This window comes from Amia ocellicauda, chromosome 16 (assembly GCF_036373705.1).
Source record: "Amia ocellicauda isolate fAmiCal2 chromosome 16, fAmiCal2.hap1, whole genome shotgun sequence".
Taxonomy (NCBI): domain Eukaryota; kingdom Metazoa; phylum Chordata; class Actinopteri; order Amiiformes; family Amiidae; genus Amia; species Amia ocellicauda.
In genome coordinates, this window is record NC_089865.1 from 21,832,640 (window position 1) to 21,854,048 (window position 21,409).

At 42.7% G+C, this 21,409-nt stretch overlaps 1 protein-coding gene across 3 annotated transcripts in view; it reads right to left on the reverse strand.

The window, feature by feature from the left end:
- Nucleotides 1-21,409, reverse strand: part of LOC136711913 (neuropilin-2) — a 77,347-nt gene that overhangs the window by 26,045 nt on the left and 29,893 nt on the right. For all 3 annotated transcript variants that reach the window (XM_066688502.1, XM_066688504.1, XM_066688503.1), the window contains exons 5-10: nt 20,272-20,427; nt 19,610-19,779; nt 17,547-17,702; nt 8,075-8,219; nt 5,940-6,289; nt 5,450-5,594 (exon numbers count right to left, since the gene is read on the reverse strand). In XM_066688502.1, the coding sequence (XP_066544599.1) occupies nt 5,450-5,594; nt 5,940-6,289; nt 8,075-8,219; nt 17,547-17,702; nt 19,610-19,779; nt 20,272-20,427 (1,122 nt within the window). The remainder of the gene's footprint in view (nt 1-5,449; nt 5,595-5,939; nt 6,290-8,074; nt 8,220-17,546; nt 17,703-19,609; nt 19,780-20,271; nt 20,428-21,409) is intronic.

The following is a 21,409-nucleotide window of genomic DNA, read 5'->3' on the forward strand; positions in this document are numbered from 1 at the left end:
TTTATTCTGAAAAAAAACATGTAAAGACCTGGCAAAACAAACAAATGTGAAATGGGCAACACTCAACAGTGCCTCTCATAATTACGATGCTCTAACATTATCTCAGATGTTGTAGCAGAGCTGGTGACAAAAAACCTCAGAATTCGCAATGCCTAATTAGTGAGATCAGAGAGCACTAATTTAAAAGTAATTGGCAACGATGTGAAGGGAAACACAAAGAAAAAAACATCTTAAATGGAACATTAAAGGAGAAATCACACAAATGTAGCTGGCAATATTTTTGACATTAAAATGTATTAATGCCATGCCCTTTAGAGATGCAATTAACCCCCTTGGAGGCCACGTTTGACCGCTGTGTAAGGCGCACAAGTGCACAGTTTGTGCGACTCCACTCCAAGATTGACATTACCATTCCATACAAAATTAATGTAAGATAGAGAGTTTAACATAAAATAAGACGCGATTAGTATTAATTTGAACTTTTTGTGGTACGATTTAAAGGTTAGCACTTGTCACCGCGTAAACAATCTGACCTTTTGCAACATTTACCACGTTGGTCCACTGTCACCTGCCTTTGAGTGCGAGGGAGACAGGAAGCAACCAGAGGTGGATGCAAAACGTGATATGTCTGCCTGCATGGGTTATGGCATTTTCTCCAAGGAAATCTGAGAAATTTTCACACCGCAGTGAGCTGTACAAGATGCAAAGGTAGCCAAAATGGGAGAGAAAAGTTGATCTTTGAGAGGAAAACTATTTTTAAGGAGATCACAAGTCTACACTCTAACCATAAGAACTATGGCCACCATTGGCTGATGCCCAGGTCCAACATTGGCACGGCAATCAACAAGTGGAACATGTGCTCATCTCTGGTCCTCTGAAGAGTGGGATTTCTGACCTCCTCGTGTGCAAATGAATCAGTACTAATCACCCCCCTCCCAAGCACAGTGTGCAGTTATACAAATGCTATATGAAGTAGGCATCTAATATCTGTGCAGTTCAAAGCAGATAACAAGCCAGACAACTGGGGTCAATATTATAATAATTGACCAATCCATGAAGGGAATCGTGAGCCTCGCATACAAGAAAAGCAAGAAAGCTCAGCTAGCCAGAACGATTGATGACATTGATTAATAACATTATAAATTAAGGGCAAATAATAACTGTTTCAAGCATATAATTATTGGTAGGGAAGCAGCATTTATGCAATATAATCATACATAATTATCTGGCTAACTATTACATGCATAGAGCTGATTATATCATGTCTGGATGGTGCCTCAGTTGGAGATCTGAGCTGCTCACTGTTTCCAGTCCTCCAAAAGGACATATAACAGTGAGAATATGACATAGAAACAGTTAACAATCTGCTGCTACAGTACAACAGGGGCCTACAATGAATTTAAATAATTACCACGCCTTGTTTAAATAACGTGTGAAACCGAGTTAATGTCTGGCCCCAGGTATGCCGGGCTATTTCAGTCACTCACCGACGGGAATTACAGCAATTCCATTTCACCACACATTTATTGATTGCTCGTGTCTAGGCCCTGATTATAGCCCATTAAGTAGTCCAACAGAAAGAAAATCCAGAAGTGGCTTAGTGAGAAAAGTCTCCACTTTCAAAATACAGATACTGGTGTTTTGCAGAACGGTAATTGGAAACACATGCTGTTGGCCAGAAACGCAACAGCTGCCAACAGAATGGGACCTACGTGCTTCTCCTTCAGAATCCCAAACCTTCTGGAAGCTGTCTCCAAGTTTCAGTACAAAGAGACTGACACAGCAATTTTTTGCAAAGGAGGTATTAAGAAAAAAAAAAAAAAAAAACTTTAATTATGTAGAAAGCCTTTCTGGCACAGTGCTGCCTTTCGGTATATTATCTGGCCCAATCTAGTTTCAAGAGGGAAATGCAGAGACTATAACTATGTCGTTTTAAGAGTCTATCACTGCATAAGCATTTACCAAAGATAAATTACGGGTCAAAAGCGAAGGAATAAGCTGCTATCCATAGGGAGCTGGTGTACATTTAAGATGTGGTAATTAAACAAACACACATACCAGGAAATGCAAAACTTATAGTAAGGTTTAACATTCATTGATGAACTAATCAAATTCTCAACACCTCATTACAAAATGGAAAGAGATGGCTTTCAGGTAGGTTAGTGGAAGTGTAATTAAACGGACTTTCAATAAATATGGAGCCGGTGTTTTTTTTTTTGTGGTTCTTTTCACTGACTCACTTGAATCACATTGCATTAAAGTACGACATCGTTTAACAACTTAAAAAAAAAAATGAAACTCTGCAATTTTATGAGAATGTTTTCACACCCTGTGTGTTGAGATATGAAGAGTTAAAAAGGGAAAAGAAATCCTATTTGAAGATGTTTTAATGTGTGCCACCTCTGATGGGGATTCTTCCACCAGATCATTAAAAGTTAATTATTTAGTAGTAATGCATATTTAACAGATGGATTCCAGGGACACATAAAACAAATGGGGATGCCATTCACACAAATTAAAATGAAAGATTTAAAAGGGATAAAAGTTTAACCGTACAGTTCAGAATATATCTGAGAAGAGATAAAGACCATGATTACTTTGGCTTTTCTCACAGACATACTTTTAATATATCTTAGAGACATAATTGGTAAAGGCTCAGACTCTGGAAGACTGACTATAATGGGAGACAAGCAATTAACCCTCTCTTTGCCACTTCGCAGTATTAGAGCATAGTTGTACCACTATTAATAATAATAATAATAATAATACACTTAGTTACACAAAGTACCATATTTCGCAGCCGAAGAAAGAGCACTTGTGCCATAAATTATTAGGTTCTATACATGATGAATATAAATAAGATTTAATTTTGCAACAGTCCAATTCACTCTTAAACAAGACCAAACGACAGTCCTGAGTCAGTCGATATTGTACAACAACAAAAACTGAAAAACCCCAGCAGTAAATACCTTCAAAAACTACGTAAGAGTTGGAAGGAGCAGATGGAAAAATGGGGATGGGGGGTAGAGAGCAGGAGAAGCAAAATATTTACACTTTGTAGTTATCTGCGCAGCTTCTGCAGTGTGTGAACTTCACCCCTAATCACTCCGAAGCCAGCTCAACAGAAAACACATGTGAAGCGTCCTCAAAGATGTGGGATTCATCAAGAATGTGGTAGATCTCCTCTAAATATGTGCCGTACGTTACGAATGCACGATTATTAGCTAACGATCCTAGTGTCATCCTTCCAGAAGCAAATTCCCAAAAGATAGTGGTTGAACATCCATGCGGGTTTGGGGGAGGGGAAGGTTGAGTGGTTGCCAATTTCTGACAAACCACTTTTTACCTACCCCGTTTTTCTGAACCTGGAAATCTGCCACTTGCCATTATTAATGGGTTACTCTGTTCTGTGTCCTGTGCGCATCGCTATTCTGGAACTTAATTAACAAGAGCCTAGTTTGGCACAGCTTCTGAAATGATTATGGCCTGTGCTTTAAAGAGCCTGTCTTTCCATCCCATTACTTACAGGGGGATATCATCTAGGGAGCACATCAAATATTAGCCCTGGCGCTCCCTGACAGCTGCAACTGCGCATCTGCCCGAAGTCTGGCGTTTGAAAGTCATCAGGTTGGGGCCTTCTGCTTAGGCAGCGAATTCCAAGGTGTCTGTGGTTTAGATGAGGTCAAGTGCACGAGAAGACTTCAAGTATTTATTTACTTTTCATAAATTAAACAGCATAATTGTAGTTTTGTTTTAAATACATTGAATCAGAAGGGACGGCACTAGCCTGTCTATACTCATAAATAAAATATCCAATCAAAAAACTAGGTTGAAATTTCAAAGCACTGTGTGGGGCTGTCTGAAACATCTCAGTCCTGTGCGCTGTTTATGCTTGCATAAGCTGGGCATGATTAAATCTTATTTCGGTAAGGAAATCGTTTTGGAACGGAAAGCCAAAGAAAAGTGCATCTTAACTTGGCCACAGTTTACATATTTGTTGAAAAGGCAGACTCCCCTCACCCCAGAATGTGTTTTTTTTTTTTTTTCCATCAGACTGAATCGCTCAGCAGATGTCTTTGGGGCAGTGATTTGCACAGGACTGAGGCAGTTTCAAGTCTGAATAGTTAACTTATGCCCCCCCACACATACACAGCATCCCTTATGAGAAAAAACAAACCCAAAAAAATGCTGTGCCAAAAAATACCAAAACAACACAAAGACAGATCCGGACAACACACTAAAGATGTCTGTTTTGGTATTTATTCAGACTGCGGGTTCTGCAAACTCCATTTCACTGCAGTGTACGCTGGAGCCAAGAGTCCATGGCTCCAGCTCTTCCTAAGAGAAACATGAACCTTGTTCTGTCCATGGAGGGGGCGGTCCAGTCTGAGCGGATCTCTTGCCTTGTCATGCGGTGCAACCAAAAAGGCTGCATGCTTGCAATCCAGGGGTCCCTATAGGCCACTGGGGCTGCGCAGACTGGGGGAGCTTGTGTGTGTGTTCAACCTAGATTGATAACAGCCTTCATTCATTCCCTGGCTTCCTGCGATAGGAATTTGTGAAAGCCCAGTTGTCTATAGATGTTGTTAAAAATTAAAAAGCCTGTCCCCCCCACATCCCCAACATCTGGTGCGCAGCCCTGGAATGAACAATTACCATATTCCCTGAACAACGCTGCGGCCCTGCTTCTCAGGCCTGTGGCTTAACGTTTCAGCCTGCCTCTCAAATCTCCAGTGGAAACCCACCACACAACCTTCTCCGTACATGAACAGCCCTCACAACTCGAACTGGAAGACATTTACAGCTTCACAGGCCGCAAAACCCAAGCCAAAATGAAGATGTCACTGCAGCTTCCACACGGGGGGGACACGACAAGAACAACTGTTACAATTGACAGTATTTGTTGATGTTGTTTTGGTTACGTTTCTTCATTCCGCATGCCAAGAATTCAGAATTCAGAATCAATGCTCCACAGCAAGTCTTCTGAATAGACCAGGAATGAAGAATAACAAAGTTCATTTACAGCAATATCTGTGACACCTTGTCATGTACCAAAAAAGTGTATATTGCATAATAATAATAGCAAGGAGGCAACTTTCCCAGCATGACAGTGCAGTTCTCAGGTTAATACGGAAGGATATTGTCACAGAGAGTATGTGCCTGTTGCTATATTTATCACAAGAATAAACAAGACGACGCTGAAAATATCAGAGGTATTTACAGGTTTATGTAAAGAGTCCAAAATCCTTTAGTATTAGAAAGCAAAATAACAAAATCTCTCCCTAAGTGCAAGGACCAAACTTGCTATTAGATAACAGTCATCATGCTGTCTAGACACACATTAGCACTATAATTAGGCTGTTGGATTGGTATTTTAAAACACAATGACTGAAACGCTGAGCGCAATTGCTTGTTTTCTCCGAGAGTCGAAGTTGAGAGTTGGCCTTACCCAGCAAATCACAGCCCAGGATCTCCAGCCTCATTCCAATGCCAGCAGGGGACCACCTCTCTGGGTAGATGCGCACGTACTGAGACGGTACCTCCGGGAAGCGTCTGATCTCAGGAGTGTCATAGTGGGTGTTCCCTTCAAAGATCTGCACACAGAAAGAGGTGTGGAATAAGGCATAAGGGTTCTTCTGCAGGGATGGTGAGATGTCTCCTGCACTTGCCTGATATTTGTTCTCATTTGTTTGTTGTTTACACGTTTGTGGTTACACAAGAATGTTCAGTTTTATCCATTGCTCCTTTCTAAATAAAATCACATAAAATAATGCAGTTCACTAAACCAGACTTTAATGACAGAGTGCGGTGAATGACATAACGTTAGCAAAAGTTTTTCAATGAAAAAGTACATGCAACGATTCCAAGATGGAAACCCAGGAGTTCACCAAGGACCTGAGGAAGAGTATGGACCAGTAGCCTGGACTTTCCCAAATCACCTTGGAGTGCATGATCTTCGTGTCCATGATGAAGTCCCAGTCCTTGCCGTTCATACTGTAGGCCACGCGGTACTTCCTGACGAAGGCTCGGTTATCTGTGTTGGTGCTGCCCTCTCCTCCCCGAGCACCCTGGGTGATGACCCCCTTCACCATCTTGGGGACGCCAAGGTCTACTTGCAGCCACTCCTCTCCGGCCAGGGGCTGCGAGGGGCTGGGGAACCACCCCGAACGGCTGGCCACCAGACGGGCAGCGCCAGGGGACCAGTGGATGTCTCGCGCTGATGAGGCTGAGATCTGGGAGTCGGGGATAAGCCCGGACAGCATGCCCTGCATTTCAGAGCAGGGGGCGTCTGTGTACAGAGGGAAAGAGGGATGTCAGGGATGTCAGTAGTAGACAAGGAAACAATAATTGCACCTTCCGAATACATATGGTACATCAGACGCAAGGTAATTATCCAAGACCTCTCCAGATGGCACCAAGGGGTGAAACTACAGCAATGAGATCTGCACTGCAAGATAGGACTACTCAAACACAGCCACAGAACACTTGACCCATGCCCCGCAAAGCGATCTTAGTACTTTAAAGAGACAGTAAAGTGTAAATATGTTCAAACCAATGCAATGTATGTGAACATTGGGGTAGTGCATGTAGATATATATTAATTTTCGTTGTCCGTATTCTAGCTGATAACAAAGCTTCAATAAATGGCTGTGCATTTAGCATATAAGTGTTGCTCAATAGCTGAAAGTCACATGTGGTTTCCATTTCTCAGTAGCTATGCCATTCTCTCAGTTGATCCTGCGGCTAACAGGTGTCCCAGCTGCCAGTTCCCACACACTGAGATCAAGGCTCCCTTGTCATCAAGCCACATGGGCACAGAATCTTTCCTGTGAGACGGACACCTCCGCGGCTGGGATTTCGAACTATATCACTGTAGCTTGGACTTTTAAGATGCTGCTTTCAGCCTTTCTTCCCCTATTTGTTTGGGTCTAGATCATTAGTGCATAACCCAGTCTAAACGCAGGAAACAGAATACATTGTTAAGCAGACGTTTTCCCTGAGTTCACCTGGGAAAGATGACAGAGTGAGTTTAAGGGGAAATATGTGGGTTAGAAATAGTTTTAGAGCTGACATGCAGGCTAGGGATAAGGCCGTATCCATGTAATCAAAACCCAGAACTGAGAGGAAGTGAGAAAGATAGAATTCTTATATCTTTCTGGCTTTCATTTGGAATTCATTATTATTATGCATTCACTATTCAGTTATTATTTATTTGACCACTTTTGCGGTAGAGACTGAGACAGTTAAGCAGCTCTCTCAACCAAAGCTGTGGTGGAAACCTGACACAGAACTCTGAAAGGGGGCCACGAGGTTTCCAAGGAATCCGAAATGCAGAGGATCCTTTCGTATTCCAAAAGGGGTCAGTTGGAATACAACCAAAAAGGGGAAGATTTATGATTTTTTTTGTTCGCGTTTCAACCTGCGTATTGCAAAACAAAACAAACTTGAATCGTTGTGGATGCACATGAATGTTTCTTTGGCCCCACACAGCGTGCGTAGCTTCTTTAAATTCAATCACAGGTAAAACCATTTATGTTACAGAAAAGAGGTTCTGTCTCTTACATACCAAGTAGCCAGGTCCTGAAACAATATATTACCACCCTGTGGGAACTATAACTCAGGAGCAGAGAGGGGCAGGGAAAGAAAAAAATTGATTGAGCAAATTACATCCCTGAGCTCTACTTGTAATGAATCTCTGGGAGCATGTTTTATCTGCTGTTTTATGACACTTTGTGTGTCAAGGTTTTATGCTGGTGCACACAGCCTGTTGGCATCACTTTGGAGATAAAACTGCAGCCTGGTGGCAGTTTCACAATTAATCTGACACGAGTGAGGGGTTGTCCATCTCTCTCTCTGCTGTGGGCTCTCCCCTACAAGCTGGCATGAGGAGGCGTATTCATTAGTCTTACACGGCCTTCATCGACCTCTTCAAAGTGTTTCTAGTTGTTAGGGCTACTCCACGGAACAAAAAATCAAAGTATCCTCTCGTCCCACTGCTGGATTCCATATCCCATTTTCTTGTCATCCCACAATGCATTTGCTTGGCATCCAAATAAATCATGTGAACCCATACCTGAAATCTGACAACCATACAGCTCAAATCGGAGGGCGATTCCTTTCTGCCACGTCTGGGGTCTGATCCGCACAAAGCGAGCCAAAACTGGCTGAGGGATCCGGTTCAGGACAACTTCCGTGGGATCTGTATTCGCATGGAACACCTGCAGGGAAAAGACAGACAAAAAACGAGTTCCATCACCGTCACGGAAGTGCTTTCACAGCATCTGACACCACTTCAGAGAAACAGGCGCCACGCCACCCCTCCTCAACCACAGCAGAAGGATCGTTTATTTCAAACAAATTACAAATACAACAAAACTTTGCAAGGCGGCGGAGATCAAAACTCTGATGGGCTTCAGCGCATTTGAAGGACAGGGGGGTGGATGAAACAAATCATCAAGAGACAGCAGATGTTAAGTGACTCGTTTTTCCCACAGAAGCGTTTTGGGTGCCCCTGCCTTTTCCTGGCTTGGGAGTGTGCCTGCGGTTAATATTCCCAGGAAACGGACATCAGGACTTCATGTCTGAGTGATGGGTAGACAAGATGACAAGGCCTGATAGCCTGCCCTCCTTTTGTTTTCAGGCTCTCTGGAGAGAGCTGGAGAGGGAGGGCGAAGGGGCGGCGAGCTGCTCCACTGCACCAGGAGAATAGCATGACTCTCGGAAGTCATCTCTCGCAGTGCCCAGCAGAGGTATCTGATACCAGTGACCAGCTGGCTGAGTTGTGAGCACCTCAAGGGAAGGTCTGAGGGCTTTTTACTTAATGCACTCTCGCATGACCTAACCTGGTTGTAGCTGCAGTTTCCGTTGAAACCAATCCAGAGCAATAACCGGTAGATAGCGAGCGAAGCAGGACAAAGGCCACGAACACAGAGAACATCCTCTGCCGAGCGCGAGGCAGGTGGCGGAAACCTGCAGGAAACCGAGGGGACGGTTTCCGAAACACTCATTCAAGGGCTATTGTTCCTGTCAAGCAACACGTCTCAACGAAAAGTGAACGTTCATCCCTTTGCGCAGCCGGGTGAGATTTGCAGTTCCCTCTGTTATTTCGACAAAAGGAAATGCCAATCTGCTCAAAACTATATGCTTCCGACGCCTGCCTTTTTCACAGGGTCACGAACGCAAAAGTCTTTCCTTCGAAGTGTGACACGCCTTTGAAATGTTGTCTCATCTTTTTTTCTTTTCCTTCCTCTGTCTCAAAGCAACATATGGATTGGTTTACCACACAGCACTACTCAAGCAAGGGGGAAATGTGAGACGCAAGCTCTGTATTATTTAGTTGTGAAGGTGAGATTAAAGAAGCAGGAGCCAAGGGAGTCAAAGTGAAAGTGCAGAGTGGAACTGCACAATTGTGGCTTTTATTTACCCTTTATGTCGTGTTAAAAATAATCACTTTATTCCAAACCCTAACCTCCAAAAAATTTACAATTTATACAGCCCTGCCTGTCTTAGAGGTTCTCATATTACTAAGACAGCTAAAACCACTATCAGAAAGAGCATACAGCTTTCTTCTTCTTGTTACACATTTCATATAACCATACGAGGGTCACACTAAGTCAGAAGGAACTTGAAAAATATAAAGCTTAACTGCCAGGTAGAGAACTGGAGCTGAATCAATACTTGCCACATGGTGCTGGTACTCGGATACCCACGCTGCTGGTTCTAATTATACCAGTGGTACAAATACAGCAGGCTTCTCTGCTATGTGTCCATGTGAATGTAAACAGTAATACCTGACAGTGAAACATGGAAATATTTCCCATGGTTAATATTTAACAGGGGTCAAAGACTTATCTGTCTGCAGGGTACCATTCTAAAGGGGAAGGCTAACAATATTTCACTGTATCTGTCTAAGAACTTGTCTCTGGGATAAACCAAGATGTCACGTACATATTACACAACCCCCCCCCCCCCGCCCCTCCCCGTACACACACCAACACAGCTAGTGATGTAAAACTAAAATATGCCTCCTCTCAATTGCTTTCATCCAAGGCACCTTGGGAGGGGACATCACACACAAAAAAATTGCCTGCTAAGAGCTCAGCAGTCTGAAATATCTGCCGCTTGTGGTCTGAGGTGCCATAAATGTTAAAACCAGTCTCGTTAATAAACCTTTCATAGATTTAGTGTGTCTCGCTGATTACTTGATGATTCATTCATCTCTTCTCCTTATTATAGTTGCTTTAAAAAAAACACACAAAAAAAACACGCTGGTTAAATACCCCCTTTTATCAATTTAAGCAAGTTTTTTTGAGATCTAAGTTGTTAATATCTCTATCTCGCTCCCCCTCTCTGCATCTTACACATTCAAAACATGTTTTTCCCAGCAGGTACTAATTTCCAAGTGCTTGACTAACCTGATAAATTCTTACTTTGTGCATCATAAATTTAGGAGAAAGACATATTACAGAACTACAAATCTTAGCTAGCATTAACAGCATTCAAAATAGAGAAACATAAGACTATAATAGGATATCTAAAAAGTGAGATGTATGAATATAATCTGATTTACAATTATATCAAGTGCCCCTAGAGGCCTACTATTGGTCTGCAAAACAAATGTCATTTGACATTCTCCTTTTAAATATCACTGAACGTGGATTTTTTTTTATACAGGTGTTGCTGACTTCAGATTGGATTAAACAACTCTGTCATCTCTCCCCTCTCTACATTACTCATGAAAAGACAGTAAATTAAGCGAATATAACCAAACAGTTATACAATACGGTATAAGGATACGGCATACACATCTGGTGCTCTTTACCGAAAAGCTGGAGTACCTGCATTCATATCTGCGGGTGGATTGAAAGCCCACACGCAATTTAAACAGAGTAGTTGTTAATGACCTGGACACAGATGTCTTGTAACATTCAAAACACAAACACAGGCCTGTCAAGCATCTTGGTAAAATGCTCTTGGTGTTTACCCTGCATACAACCTAACGAAGGTCATAGCTTCCTCTCAGTGTTCAGCCTCACCAAGCCTTGCGTCTACGAGGTCCGGTGGTTGTTGTCTGTGCTTCTAATTTCCACAAATTAGAGGGTGATCTTTTAAACAGACCTGTGGCAATACTTTTAACCAGCTGCCTCCCAAATTAAGAGGGCTTTCATTTACGAAGCAAGCATTTAACCTTTATTTTTAATTTACTTTTATAAGGAAGATTTAATAACTCCCTGTTTCCTGTCTCGGATGGGGGATATTTCTGCTTTGGCAGTCCCCTGTAAACCGCCGTACTTCATACTCGCGTCTCTTAAGCCAGGACTGCAAAGCCTGTAACAATTTGCACTCAGGACTGGAGTTATTTACAGAGGCCTTGTCATCTCATTATTCATCCAGCAATCTGGAATTCCAGAGAAAGACTAATTATGATTTGGGGAATAGCGCAAGGTTCAGCAGTCCTGCCTTCCAAGCTGGAGTGCATTATCCAAATTATGAATGTTTTCCCCCGTTTTGAGAAAGTGAACTGGATGTTTTTCAAAGCGCACTCACTTGTACAGCACAAAGGGTCAATCGCAGCAGGGCCAGACATTTTGAAGGGGGGAAATAAGGTGATTACACCGTTAAACACAGACAACATTTCCGTTTGTGAACGCTAATGTCTGCCGCCTTTTAACCTCCCTCGTTGACGCTAGTTCCTGGGCTGTCAAAACAATTCCAGGTAAGACAGAAAGCTTCATCCAGTCTCTGTGTGGGAATGCTCAGGTACTAATGAGCCATTCCTGATAGTAAGGGCATTCCTCAGCTGTAGTCAGGCATGAGAAGCTAAAAACAAGAGGGGTACTTTTCATGAGGAGCACAATGCAGACTTGTCTATTCAAAACCCCCATCTCTGAATGCTCCAATACAATAACAAGAACACAAAAACACCAGGCCTTGGTATATGAAGTGTATCACCTGCACACTATAGGCGATTCTTTTGTTTATAATAAATAAGAATTACATGTATTATGGGTAGACATGTGTGTCTACAGACTTCTTCCTTATGAGAATGGGAACCATCAGAGGAATTGTTCCAACAAAACACGGATTATTGTTCATTTACTCAAAACCCCCGAAAACACACTCCACTGACCACAATACCACCATGAGCCTCTTCAAACTTCACTCAGAGCCGTGGCACAGGTGATGGTGGGGGAGTTTCCTGCTAGGGGCTTGGGGAAGGAGTGAAGTGTTGTCAGACTGAAGTAATCAAGTGCCAAAGGAGGAAGCGGGCGCATTGTGTGGGCTGCCTTGCTGCTGGGCATCTGTACAATTCAGGACTAATCGCAAAGGGGAGCAAAGTGGGGACCAGGGCAATCAAGGGAGCATTAATGTAATGTAGGCAGTGAGGGAATTTGCAGGGGCCTTTATTTTTGTCAACAGAGGCATGTGTTTAACCCACACAGCTGGGAATGCGCAGGACAGCTGGGAAGTGTTATTTTAACTTCCGTTTCCTTAATTATTTATTTTAAGGGGTTAAGGAGACAGTGCCCCTCCACTTGTGCAAAGAAAAATCGCGACCCCAACCTCTTTTGTTGTTCGTTTTATCTGTCGCTAGAGGTATGAACTGGAAGTGAACTCTTGATGTATGGCGCTCTCTTTATTATGTACCTTCTCCAGCTGGGCCTCCACCCTGGGAGTGGATGTGGTTTCTGCCTGTAAGAGCATCCAAAGTCTTTGAAAACGGGGTGGGCGGGCATGCCTGCTGAAAATGTCCACTGAATTGAAAGAAACCTGCAAACCTGAAGCATTTTTGTGTGGTGGGTTATGGTTATGGAACCCCCCTCCGTTTGTGTCTGTTTAAAGTCGCCTCTTGACAGTTGGCAGTCCAGCTTGATTATGCTCAAGGCTTCTGCTTTCCCAGTCCAGACGACTCCAAGTCTGCCAACAAGCGACACAGGAAAAAAAAAAAGAAAAAAAAATCCTTACAGGGCAAAGGGGAGGGGGGGAATAACTGAGGCGAAAAACTCCCAGTTCCTTTTTTGTTGTCCCCTGAGAAGTAACTGTCTGAAGTATAGTAACCCAATTCCAATAGGCACTCGCAGTCTGCCTGGCTCTTCTAGTGTAATCCAATCTGTTTTCTGCGGTGAGTGAGAGAGACCACCTTGTGGAAACAGATGCAGTCTGGAGGTTGCTGCCGGTTTTCCAAAAAAATGCCAGCAGACCCTGTTTGTCAACTGTAGTCTTTCCCCCTCTGTCACTGCTATCAGTAAGAGTGGGAGGAAGAATCTGCAAGGCTACCCAGGCTTGTTCTTCGTGCCCAGGCTTACCCCCAACTCCGATTATTTTCGGTGCTATCAGATGAGATTGCAAGTGCTAGTGGCGTCTCTCGGGTCAAAGTTCTTTCTCTTCCAGAAAATAGCCGAGATAGCGTGAACTCGTTTTATCTCTGCAAATGAGTTTGTGAGCTCATAAGGCACATTCCTCCCAGGGCATATTTTTGCATACAAATGATGTCCTTAAAGAAAACATTAGATGCGAGTCTCTGAGTGAGCGAGTTTTAATCGACGCCAACGGAACTTGCAAGCTGCAGAGTAATGAGAGTTAAATTGAAACCTTTCAAAACTGGGATCCACTCCCACAGTCGCCCATTATTTTATTGTTTGTGGACTGATATTTGAGTTGGGGAAGGGGAGAGTGGGGAGGCGAGGGGGGTGCATTAAAAATTATCAATTTAGCAATGGTTTTGCAGGCAGTTTGCCAACTGTTATCAGTGGAAAAGCAAACTCAGCTTCATGTCTGCATGGGCTGAGGGCTTACCAACAGGGGTTTTCAGATAATCTAAACCTCAGGTGTAGAATCCCTGCGTTAGAAGAAAGACTCAATAGAATGTAATCAGAATCAGCTGAATTATTTATACATTATAGGGCCAGGAGTGTGAGCAGTGTTGTGTCTGATGATAAAAAAACTATTTCTCTCCCTCCCTCCCTCCCTGCCTCCCTCCCTCTCCCTCTCTCTCTACTGATGCCGTTCAGGAAAACAGAAAAGGGCAGAGGAGAAGAGTCTATCGGGGATGGATAGTTGAATGCCACACTAGTGGTACAAGAGGTTTACTAAAGCTTGACAGCGAGGAATGTAACGTCAGGCCCACAGCAGCAGAGAAACAGTGGAGCTTGTGTTAGGTAGAGGTTAGAAGTATTAGAGTAGTAGAGTTTGGAAAAAAGATGGGAAAAGGAGCACTGGCCTGGTCATAGCAATTCCCTCTTTTTCATTAATTTTTTTCGTTATTTTGCTGACATGTTGCCCGGGAGTGTTGTTCAACACTCTGACAGCCGCCTTGGGAGATGCGGTCAGTGGTCTCGGCGCTGCTGAAGACATTATTCTCCCTGTTCTCGGCTCTCTCGATGAAGACGTTGACAGACTGAGCTTGGTTCCAGCTGGATGGGTGCCACGGCTGTTTCTTCAGAGTGGGGGTCATTTTTTTGGGGGGTGGAGGGGTCGAAAAAAATCGGAAAGCTGTGGGGCACTGACGCTGATGGACTGCGGGTTAACATACCCCTCACAAAGAAAAAACAAATCACACGTAAGTGCTTCTCATATGGTGCTGTGGTAAGTGACAAGTGCTACAATCACAGCACTGACAGCAAAAGCAGCATGCCTGGGCCCTCACAGCACTTTGTAAGGATGTGGGGGGAGGTTCAGTCCAACCTTGTGTCGAATTTGTCCAGCGCACTTCTCACTTTGGGATTTGGGATTTTCAGCAGTTTTTAGTTCAAAAGATGAAGTGCTACTGATCCTGTCAAGACTGAGACCCTGGGGTGTGCACACGTGTATACTTGCTCAAAAAACAACATCTCCTCAGAATAAGACAATTCGCAATTCACTGTAGTGTCAGTTTCAGGCAAAAATACATTATTATGTCATATAAGTGGCAGTAAATAAGACAGGAACAGCCCCCAACCACTACCTGCTCATTTAAAGTTAAAAAAAGACCTGAAAATAACATTCCAACATATGTCTTCATTACAGCGGAGGGGATGAGAAAGTCTGTTCTTTCTGGTATGGGTTTCAGACTACACACAGCATTGTTATGTTATCATTATTTTTCTACAAGTGTATGTGGATCCATCAATCTTATCCTCTGCAGCATTCTAATTTAGATTTAACGACACACGTAAAAAAAAAAAAAACACACACAAAAAACAGGTATCTATACTTTTTTTCTCTGAACTTTTCCCAAATGATGTTCCCTTGGGATGTCCAATTTAGCATCGGTACAGAACGACCTTTCCCCGTGGACAAAACAACTGACTCCGGAAATGCATGTCCGGAGACATGAGTGAGAGATCAATCTTGAGCACTATTTACATTTCTTTCCAGGCAATCCGCGCTGATTAGTTTACCCTTCACCTGCCGTTCGTTGGCATTAATCTTCTGTAATTATTCTTGAAACCTATCTCTTTAGACCGCAAGAGTGCTGCACACACCTGCTTAGCGAAGATAACATTTAGAGCGGAGTGGAAAGCCGAGTGCTGGGGTTTCATTACTCAGTGGAAAATCAGCATTTTGTGAGTCCCTTTCACTGGTTTTCGAGATCCCGAAAACAGAAATGTCACTAAAGTACGTATATTTATATTTAGAATAGTGACACCAATAACATTTCTATCCTGTTTACATAAAAAATATAGTGTGAAATAGAAAAAAAAAAAAAAATATATATATATATATATATATATATATATATATATTATTTTACAGTAGCAGCCACATGCCCCTTGACTTGACAAGAATATATATTTACCCAAAATGCAACATCTGTAATGCCAATATTTATCACGTTTTTTTTGTTGGAGGCTCCGAGATGGCTTCAGCAGATGGTGCCTTGTACAAAACTACATGCTTACAAGATGTCTTTAGCAAAACCCATTCAGCTTCTCCAAGGAAAACAGACCGCAAAGGCAGCCAGAAATGATTAATCCCCAGGAATGCCACAGTTTATTAAGAGGTGTCTGAGAGATGTGTTCTTATCCCGAGTCTGATTAACCGAAGCCCAAGACTAGTAATTTTCCCCTGCAGCACTGTGGACTAATACAGAGCAGTGGACACAGGACAAAAGGGAAGGAGAAGCTTTGAGCTTATTACACAGCGTGCCACATTAACGCTGACAAGCACCCTGAAGGCACATGTCTTTTCCATGGTTTGGGATCGAAACAGGGAGCTCCACTTCCTGCAGTCCCTGAGATGCTATGAATGAATATCTATCTATCTATAATTATATATAATTAGTAATCTTTAAACCATACAGAAGCACCTTCAGTTCAATAGTAACAGGAACTGAATCTCACTGCAGAAAACAATCAGCATTCGTCATTTTAAAAATGCTAAGTTTAAACTTAAAAAAAGTCTCCTTCTGTATATTAAGAGAAGGCACTCAAAGAATGTATATAGTAACTACTATATATACTCTCTACTACACATTTTACATTCAACTTGCCAACATTTTTCTACTTTTACATACAAATGTGATTATCGGCTTGTAAAGTAAACATCTGACAAGTACAGCAGCCAAATGGAGTCCAAAATCAGAATTCACATTCGGTTTTAACAACAATTGGAAAACTGCATGAAAGCAGGTAGAAAATCCTAATTCCTTTACCCGCCTCTGAGGCTTAGCGTAGGCTTGCCAAGTCCAGAGCTGCACACTTGTTTAGCCTTGCTTGTGGTTGTTGTTATTGTTGCTTGTTTTTGCCATAAAGTCTTTCTATCCACACCCCCTGTAGATATCCCTAGTTTTCCATTAAAGAACTCAGCAGGTAAACAGGAATTCTTTTTTTTTTTGGGGCTAATGAAAAGATTCAAAGGTTGAGACACAGTTGCTGTGTCAAGGCCCAGCCAAAGCAGCCCTCCCCTCCCGGTCACACAATGTCTAGTGGCCGCCCAGCCCCAGAGAGCCGGCGTGCGGAAAACCTCTCCTTGTTAATTACCATCTCTGGCCCCTTGATCCCAGCCACCCTTCTAGTCCCTCCATTACCACCACAGAGCTGAAATCAGGGCCTTCCTCAAAGCAAAGGTGTAAATTACCTAGAAATCCCACTGGCCTCGCACATGCAACGAGGTAGAGATTGTGTACAAGAGGAGCACAAGCACAATGAGAGCCAAAAAAAGACATGGATTGCCAAAAAACTACTTTTTGCCCTCACAGATGACTCTGTTACAGAAGCGGGGGCACAGCTGTCTTCCTCAGTTCCGCTTTTTCGCAGGTTCTGTATCGAGCGTTTAAAAAACAATCTGTACAAGTGAAAATGATAGATAACTGACAGGCCCGAGAAGAGAGGAAGAATAATGATGATAAATTAATGGGCATGGGGAGACCTTTCAGCTAGGTGACTGTGTGACCCATTTCACTGTGGCTTTGTAGTGACATAAGTGATGGATTAAAAAGGAAGCCATGTCTCAGCGTGGAAGTTATTCTGCTAGGCCTCTGTTCGGCAGGTGGCTAAAAGCTTTGTAATGTGGTTGCCAGGTAACCTTCCTTTCCACCCTTCAAATAGGCACTTCAGGTAGCTTACCTTATGGTTCTTGCCGTGCCTATACATCATCCAATCCTCGCCATTGGTGCTGACCTCCAGCTTAAATGTGGTGACGTAATAGATCTTGAGGGTTTCCTTGGAGATAGCTCCCTGGGTGGCAACACCAGTCAGCATTTTCAGAAAGTGCAGGTCAACCTAGAGGATAAACAAAATAAAGTTGGCCTCCTGCCATTTCCCAGCATCATACTATCAAATACATGTTCTTTGGGTGAGAAAGGAATGAAAGAAATGTCTTAACTTTCACATACTTTTCTTCTCATCACCACAATGTGTCTCATGTAGTGGATTTTAGCCTTTTTATTACGTAGTTTTGTTGTGGTAAACTACAGAACCCCTAAAAGGACAATGTGGAAAACAAATTATAGCAATGTCTAATTATATAAATGATAAAACTATCATGTGCGCACGTGAAACTTATCTTGAGTGCACATGAAAGTTATCTTCTGTGCACAAGAAACGATTATGTGGGCACGAGAAACGTATCTTGTGCGCACGAGAAACTATTTCCTATTCATGCCACATGGATTCAGAAAATGATAAAATGTTCCTGGTACTCTCAGAATCCTGTGGAACAACCATAAGGAATGACATGATCCATGTAGCTTTTTAATCCAGTTTATTTTAATTTACCCTATTTGCAATTGCTCAGCAGCCATGAATGTGACTATAGGGAAATAGCAACGTGTGCGCACAAGATAAGTTTCTCGTGCCCACATGATAGTTGCTTGTGCGCACAAGATAAGTTTCAGGTGAGAACATGATAGTTTCTCATGCGCGTGAGAAGACATGAATATCTTTTTTTGTTTAGGGGTTCCGCAGTAAACAAACTAAAACCATTGAAATAATATATTTTCTTTACTCCCGTGTGATATCTTCAGGAAACTGTACCCGTAAATGTGCGTTTATACACACACACACACATATGAATCCATCTTCACCCTTTACATTTCAAATATTACTGCACTAAAAAATAATCCCTGTTATCAGTCAGTCAGGTGGGACATTTTACAGCCGTCCTGGTATGTTGGTGAGACAAACAAAATGTACCTAGACACAAAAATCAATAGCAGAGAGGACTGCTCGAAACTGGCATATTCCCGAGAAACCTCACTCATCAATCATGTGGCAGTTATCATCAGACCTGCAGAGCACCACCAGACAATTCCAAAAAACAGTGCTTCAGTGCTCCCTAGCCATGCGAGGTAGATTGTTAAGCCTTGGAAAAGCGAACACTGCTATCAATAACGAGAGAAAAGGTTGGAGAAAATTAAACTCTTATGAACTCATGAAATCCATGCTGAGGTAATAATAACGATCAGGTGCTGAGCCCCGTTGCCTAGCACTCTTCTGAGTGGCAAAGCTGTTGCCTCCAAGTCTGCCAGGACTGCACTCCCATAATAAGGTGCCTTCTGCTCCATTTGAACAGCGGCACCAGCCTCGGCGCTCATTAGGCCGCCACATGACACACAAATCACAAATGACATCTGACGGTGCAACATCGGCGCTTTTCGCCTCTGGGCTTTCACAGCAGCTGTTTGGACAGGGTTTACTGAGATTTCTTCCTAGGTGCTAACACAAGAAAGCAGCTGAAAGCAAGGGAAAGCATGCGGGCCCCGCAAGAAACGCAGCTCACACTGGTGGGATTGTTTATTGATGTGTCTCGGCCTTGGCTTCGATACCAGCGCTTTCATAAAATGCCCAATCACACCGGTGTCGGCATTTCACTGACACCCACCTACACTCTCTGAAAATCCCTTGTGTTGTGTGAGCCACTGAATTCAGTGTGTGCGTGTGTGTGCGTGTGCGTGTGCGTGTGCGTGTGTGTGTGTGTGGGGGGGGTACCATTCTGGGAGAAAGTTATGTTTCTAATATTCTTTCAGAGGTTTGAAACAAAGTAATGGCCCTCACTGCTTGCTTGCTTATCTTGACAAGAAAAAACACATTGTTAATGCTCACTCAGATTCTCCATTCTGAATAAAGGCATCCAGGGAGATTTCATGACAAGTGTAGATGCTCTCCAGGGAGGTCCAACAATGGCATACCTGAATGTACTCTTTGTTGCTGTCTTCGCTAGGCGTCCAGCCATTGTCTTCGTTGTTCAGCCGGGCCTGTTTTGCTGACCAACGCCCGTCGTAGAAGGACGAGGAGGCGGTGATCTGGTCGTCTGAGATCTTCCCAGACTCCATGCCGAAAGCACTGCTGCAGTGAAATACTGCAGAATGGATACACAAAATACACTGAGCAATGGTGGAGTCAGTCACCAATGGAGAAAGAACACAGTCTTTTTCTGCCATTTTGTTTTTTTACCAAGACCATCTTCGAGACTGGGTTATCTGCTTATGTTTTTTCATGACCGCTTATCTCAGAACAACTTCCCATTTTACCACTTATATGCTCATGTAGCTCTCATGTTTCAGGTCTCTGCTGACTATTTACATTTTCCAATAAAACCAGTTGGAAACAGGCCTTATGGAAATATATATTAATGGAAATGGTGGTGCAGACTTCACTTGAAAAGCGAAAATGCAAACACAATATTGCACCAAAGGTCATGTTAAAAATGTGAGATATATCACCAATAGAAATTGTCAAACTATTTTTGTTTGGGCCGGTCAACTCAACATAAGAGGCTACTGATTCTGTAACAATTTGGTCTTCATAATCCTGCCGAGTGAAGCAAAGGAAGATGGAATTGTGTACTCACTGTCGCTGACTTCCTTGTGGGTCATGTTGTAACGGGCAGAGAAGCCATCTTTTGCCACAGCCATGTCGGTGTGGAAAGACAGCGAGAGAATGCCCGTGGACGACTGGATCTCAGGGGGGATCTTGGTGCCACAGTATCTTCCGATGAGGGGTCCCACTGTCAACACAAGGCAGATACTACTAAACTGACTGACTCACAACCTGGCCTGATTTTCTGTGTGATAAGTAAAGCATTTTCTTTTTCATTTTTCTTTAACTGAACTTCAACTGTTATCTGGGATAAGTCCCGATTTCCTTAAGTTCCCTTGATTCATGTTCAAAGTGATTTACTTTTTAATTCCAAGGCTGTCAACAGATGTATTCGATTTAAGATGGCAGGCCTAATGAAAAGGCCCTTCTAATCCTTTCCACTGCAGGACTGTGACAGCTGCAGAAATCAATACTGACCATGTCCAGGACAAGAAAAATAATGAAACGGTTATTGAAATACATTGGTGTTTGAAAGGTGAATAGTTGAAAAGATCATTGAATAAGGGTCAATAAAGCAATTCGGTTCTTCGGTTTCGAATTTGTTGTATTTATTGGATTCTCTGCTGTTATTGGATGCCTATTTATCCTTCTTATTTTATTTTTTGTGACCAAACAGGAAAAACTCTTCTTCTAGAAATTTCTCCTGCAACCAAAGCATTATTCATTTATTGCCTGCTGTCGAGAACGATTTTTCAAATGATTGTGTAGTCTTGTTAGGGGCTATAATGATGCTGCATGAGGTGACTAACACTTAAACTTGAAGTACAGCTGCAAGTATTAGTATTGATTAATCAACATGCAGTTGAAGGACAAGAAAGACTGATTCACCTGGCAAGAGAGCAAAGGAATGTTTTCTAGTGCCAACATTTTCAGGTGTTCTTTGGTGGTTCTAATCAAAATGCAATGCCGTTTTCAATTAATACACTCATTGTCCCAAGACTGACTAACTGGAATAACCTGACAACAAACACAAAATCCATCAGCTTTAACTCCTCTTGGCAATCCGAATCCAAAGCATCATGCAATGGTTTTGTTCAGCTTGGAGGATTGACACTTACACAACAGAATTTCCTGCTGTTAAGCTTTTCAGAAACTGAAGTGAGGCACCA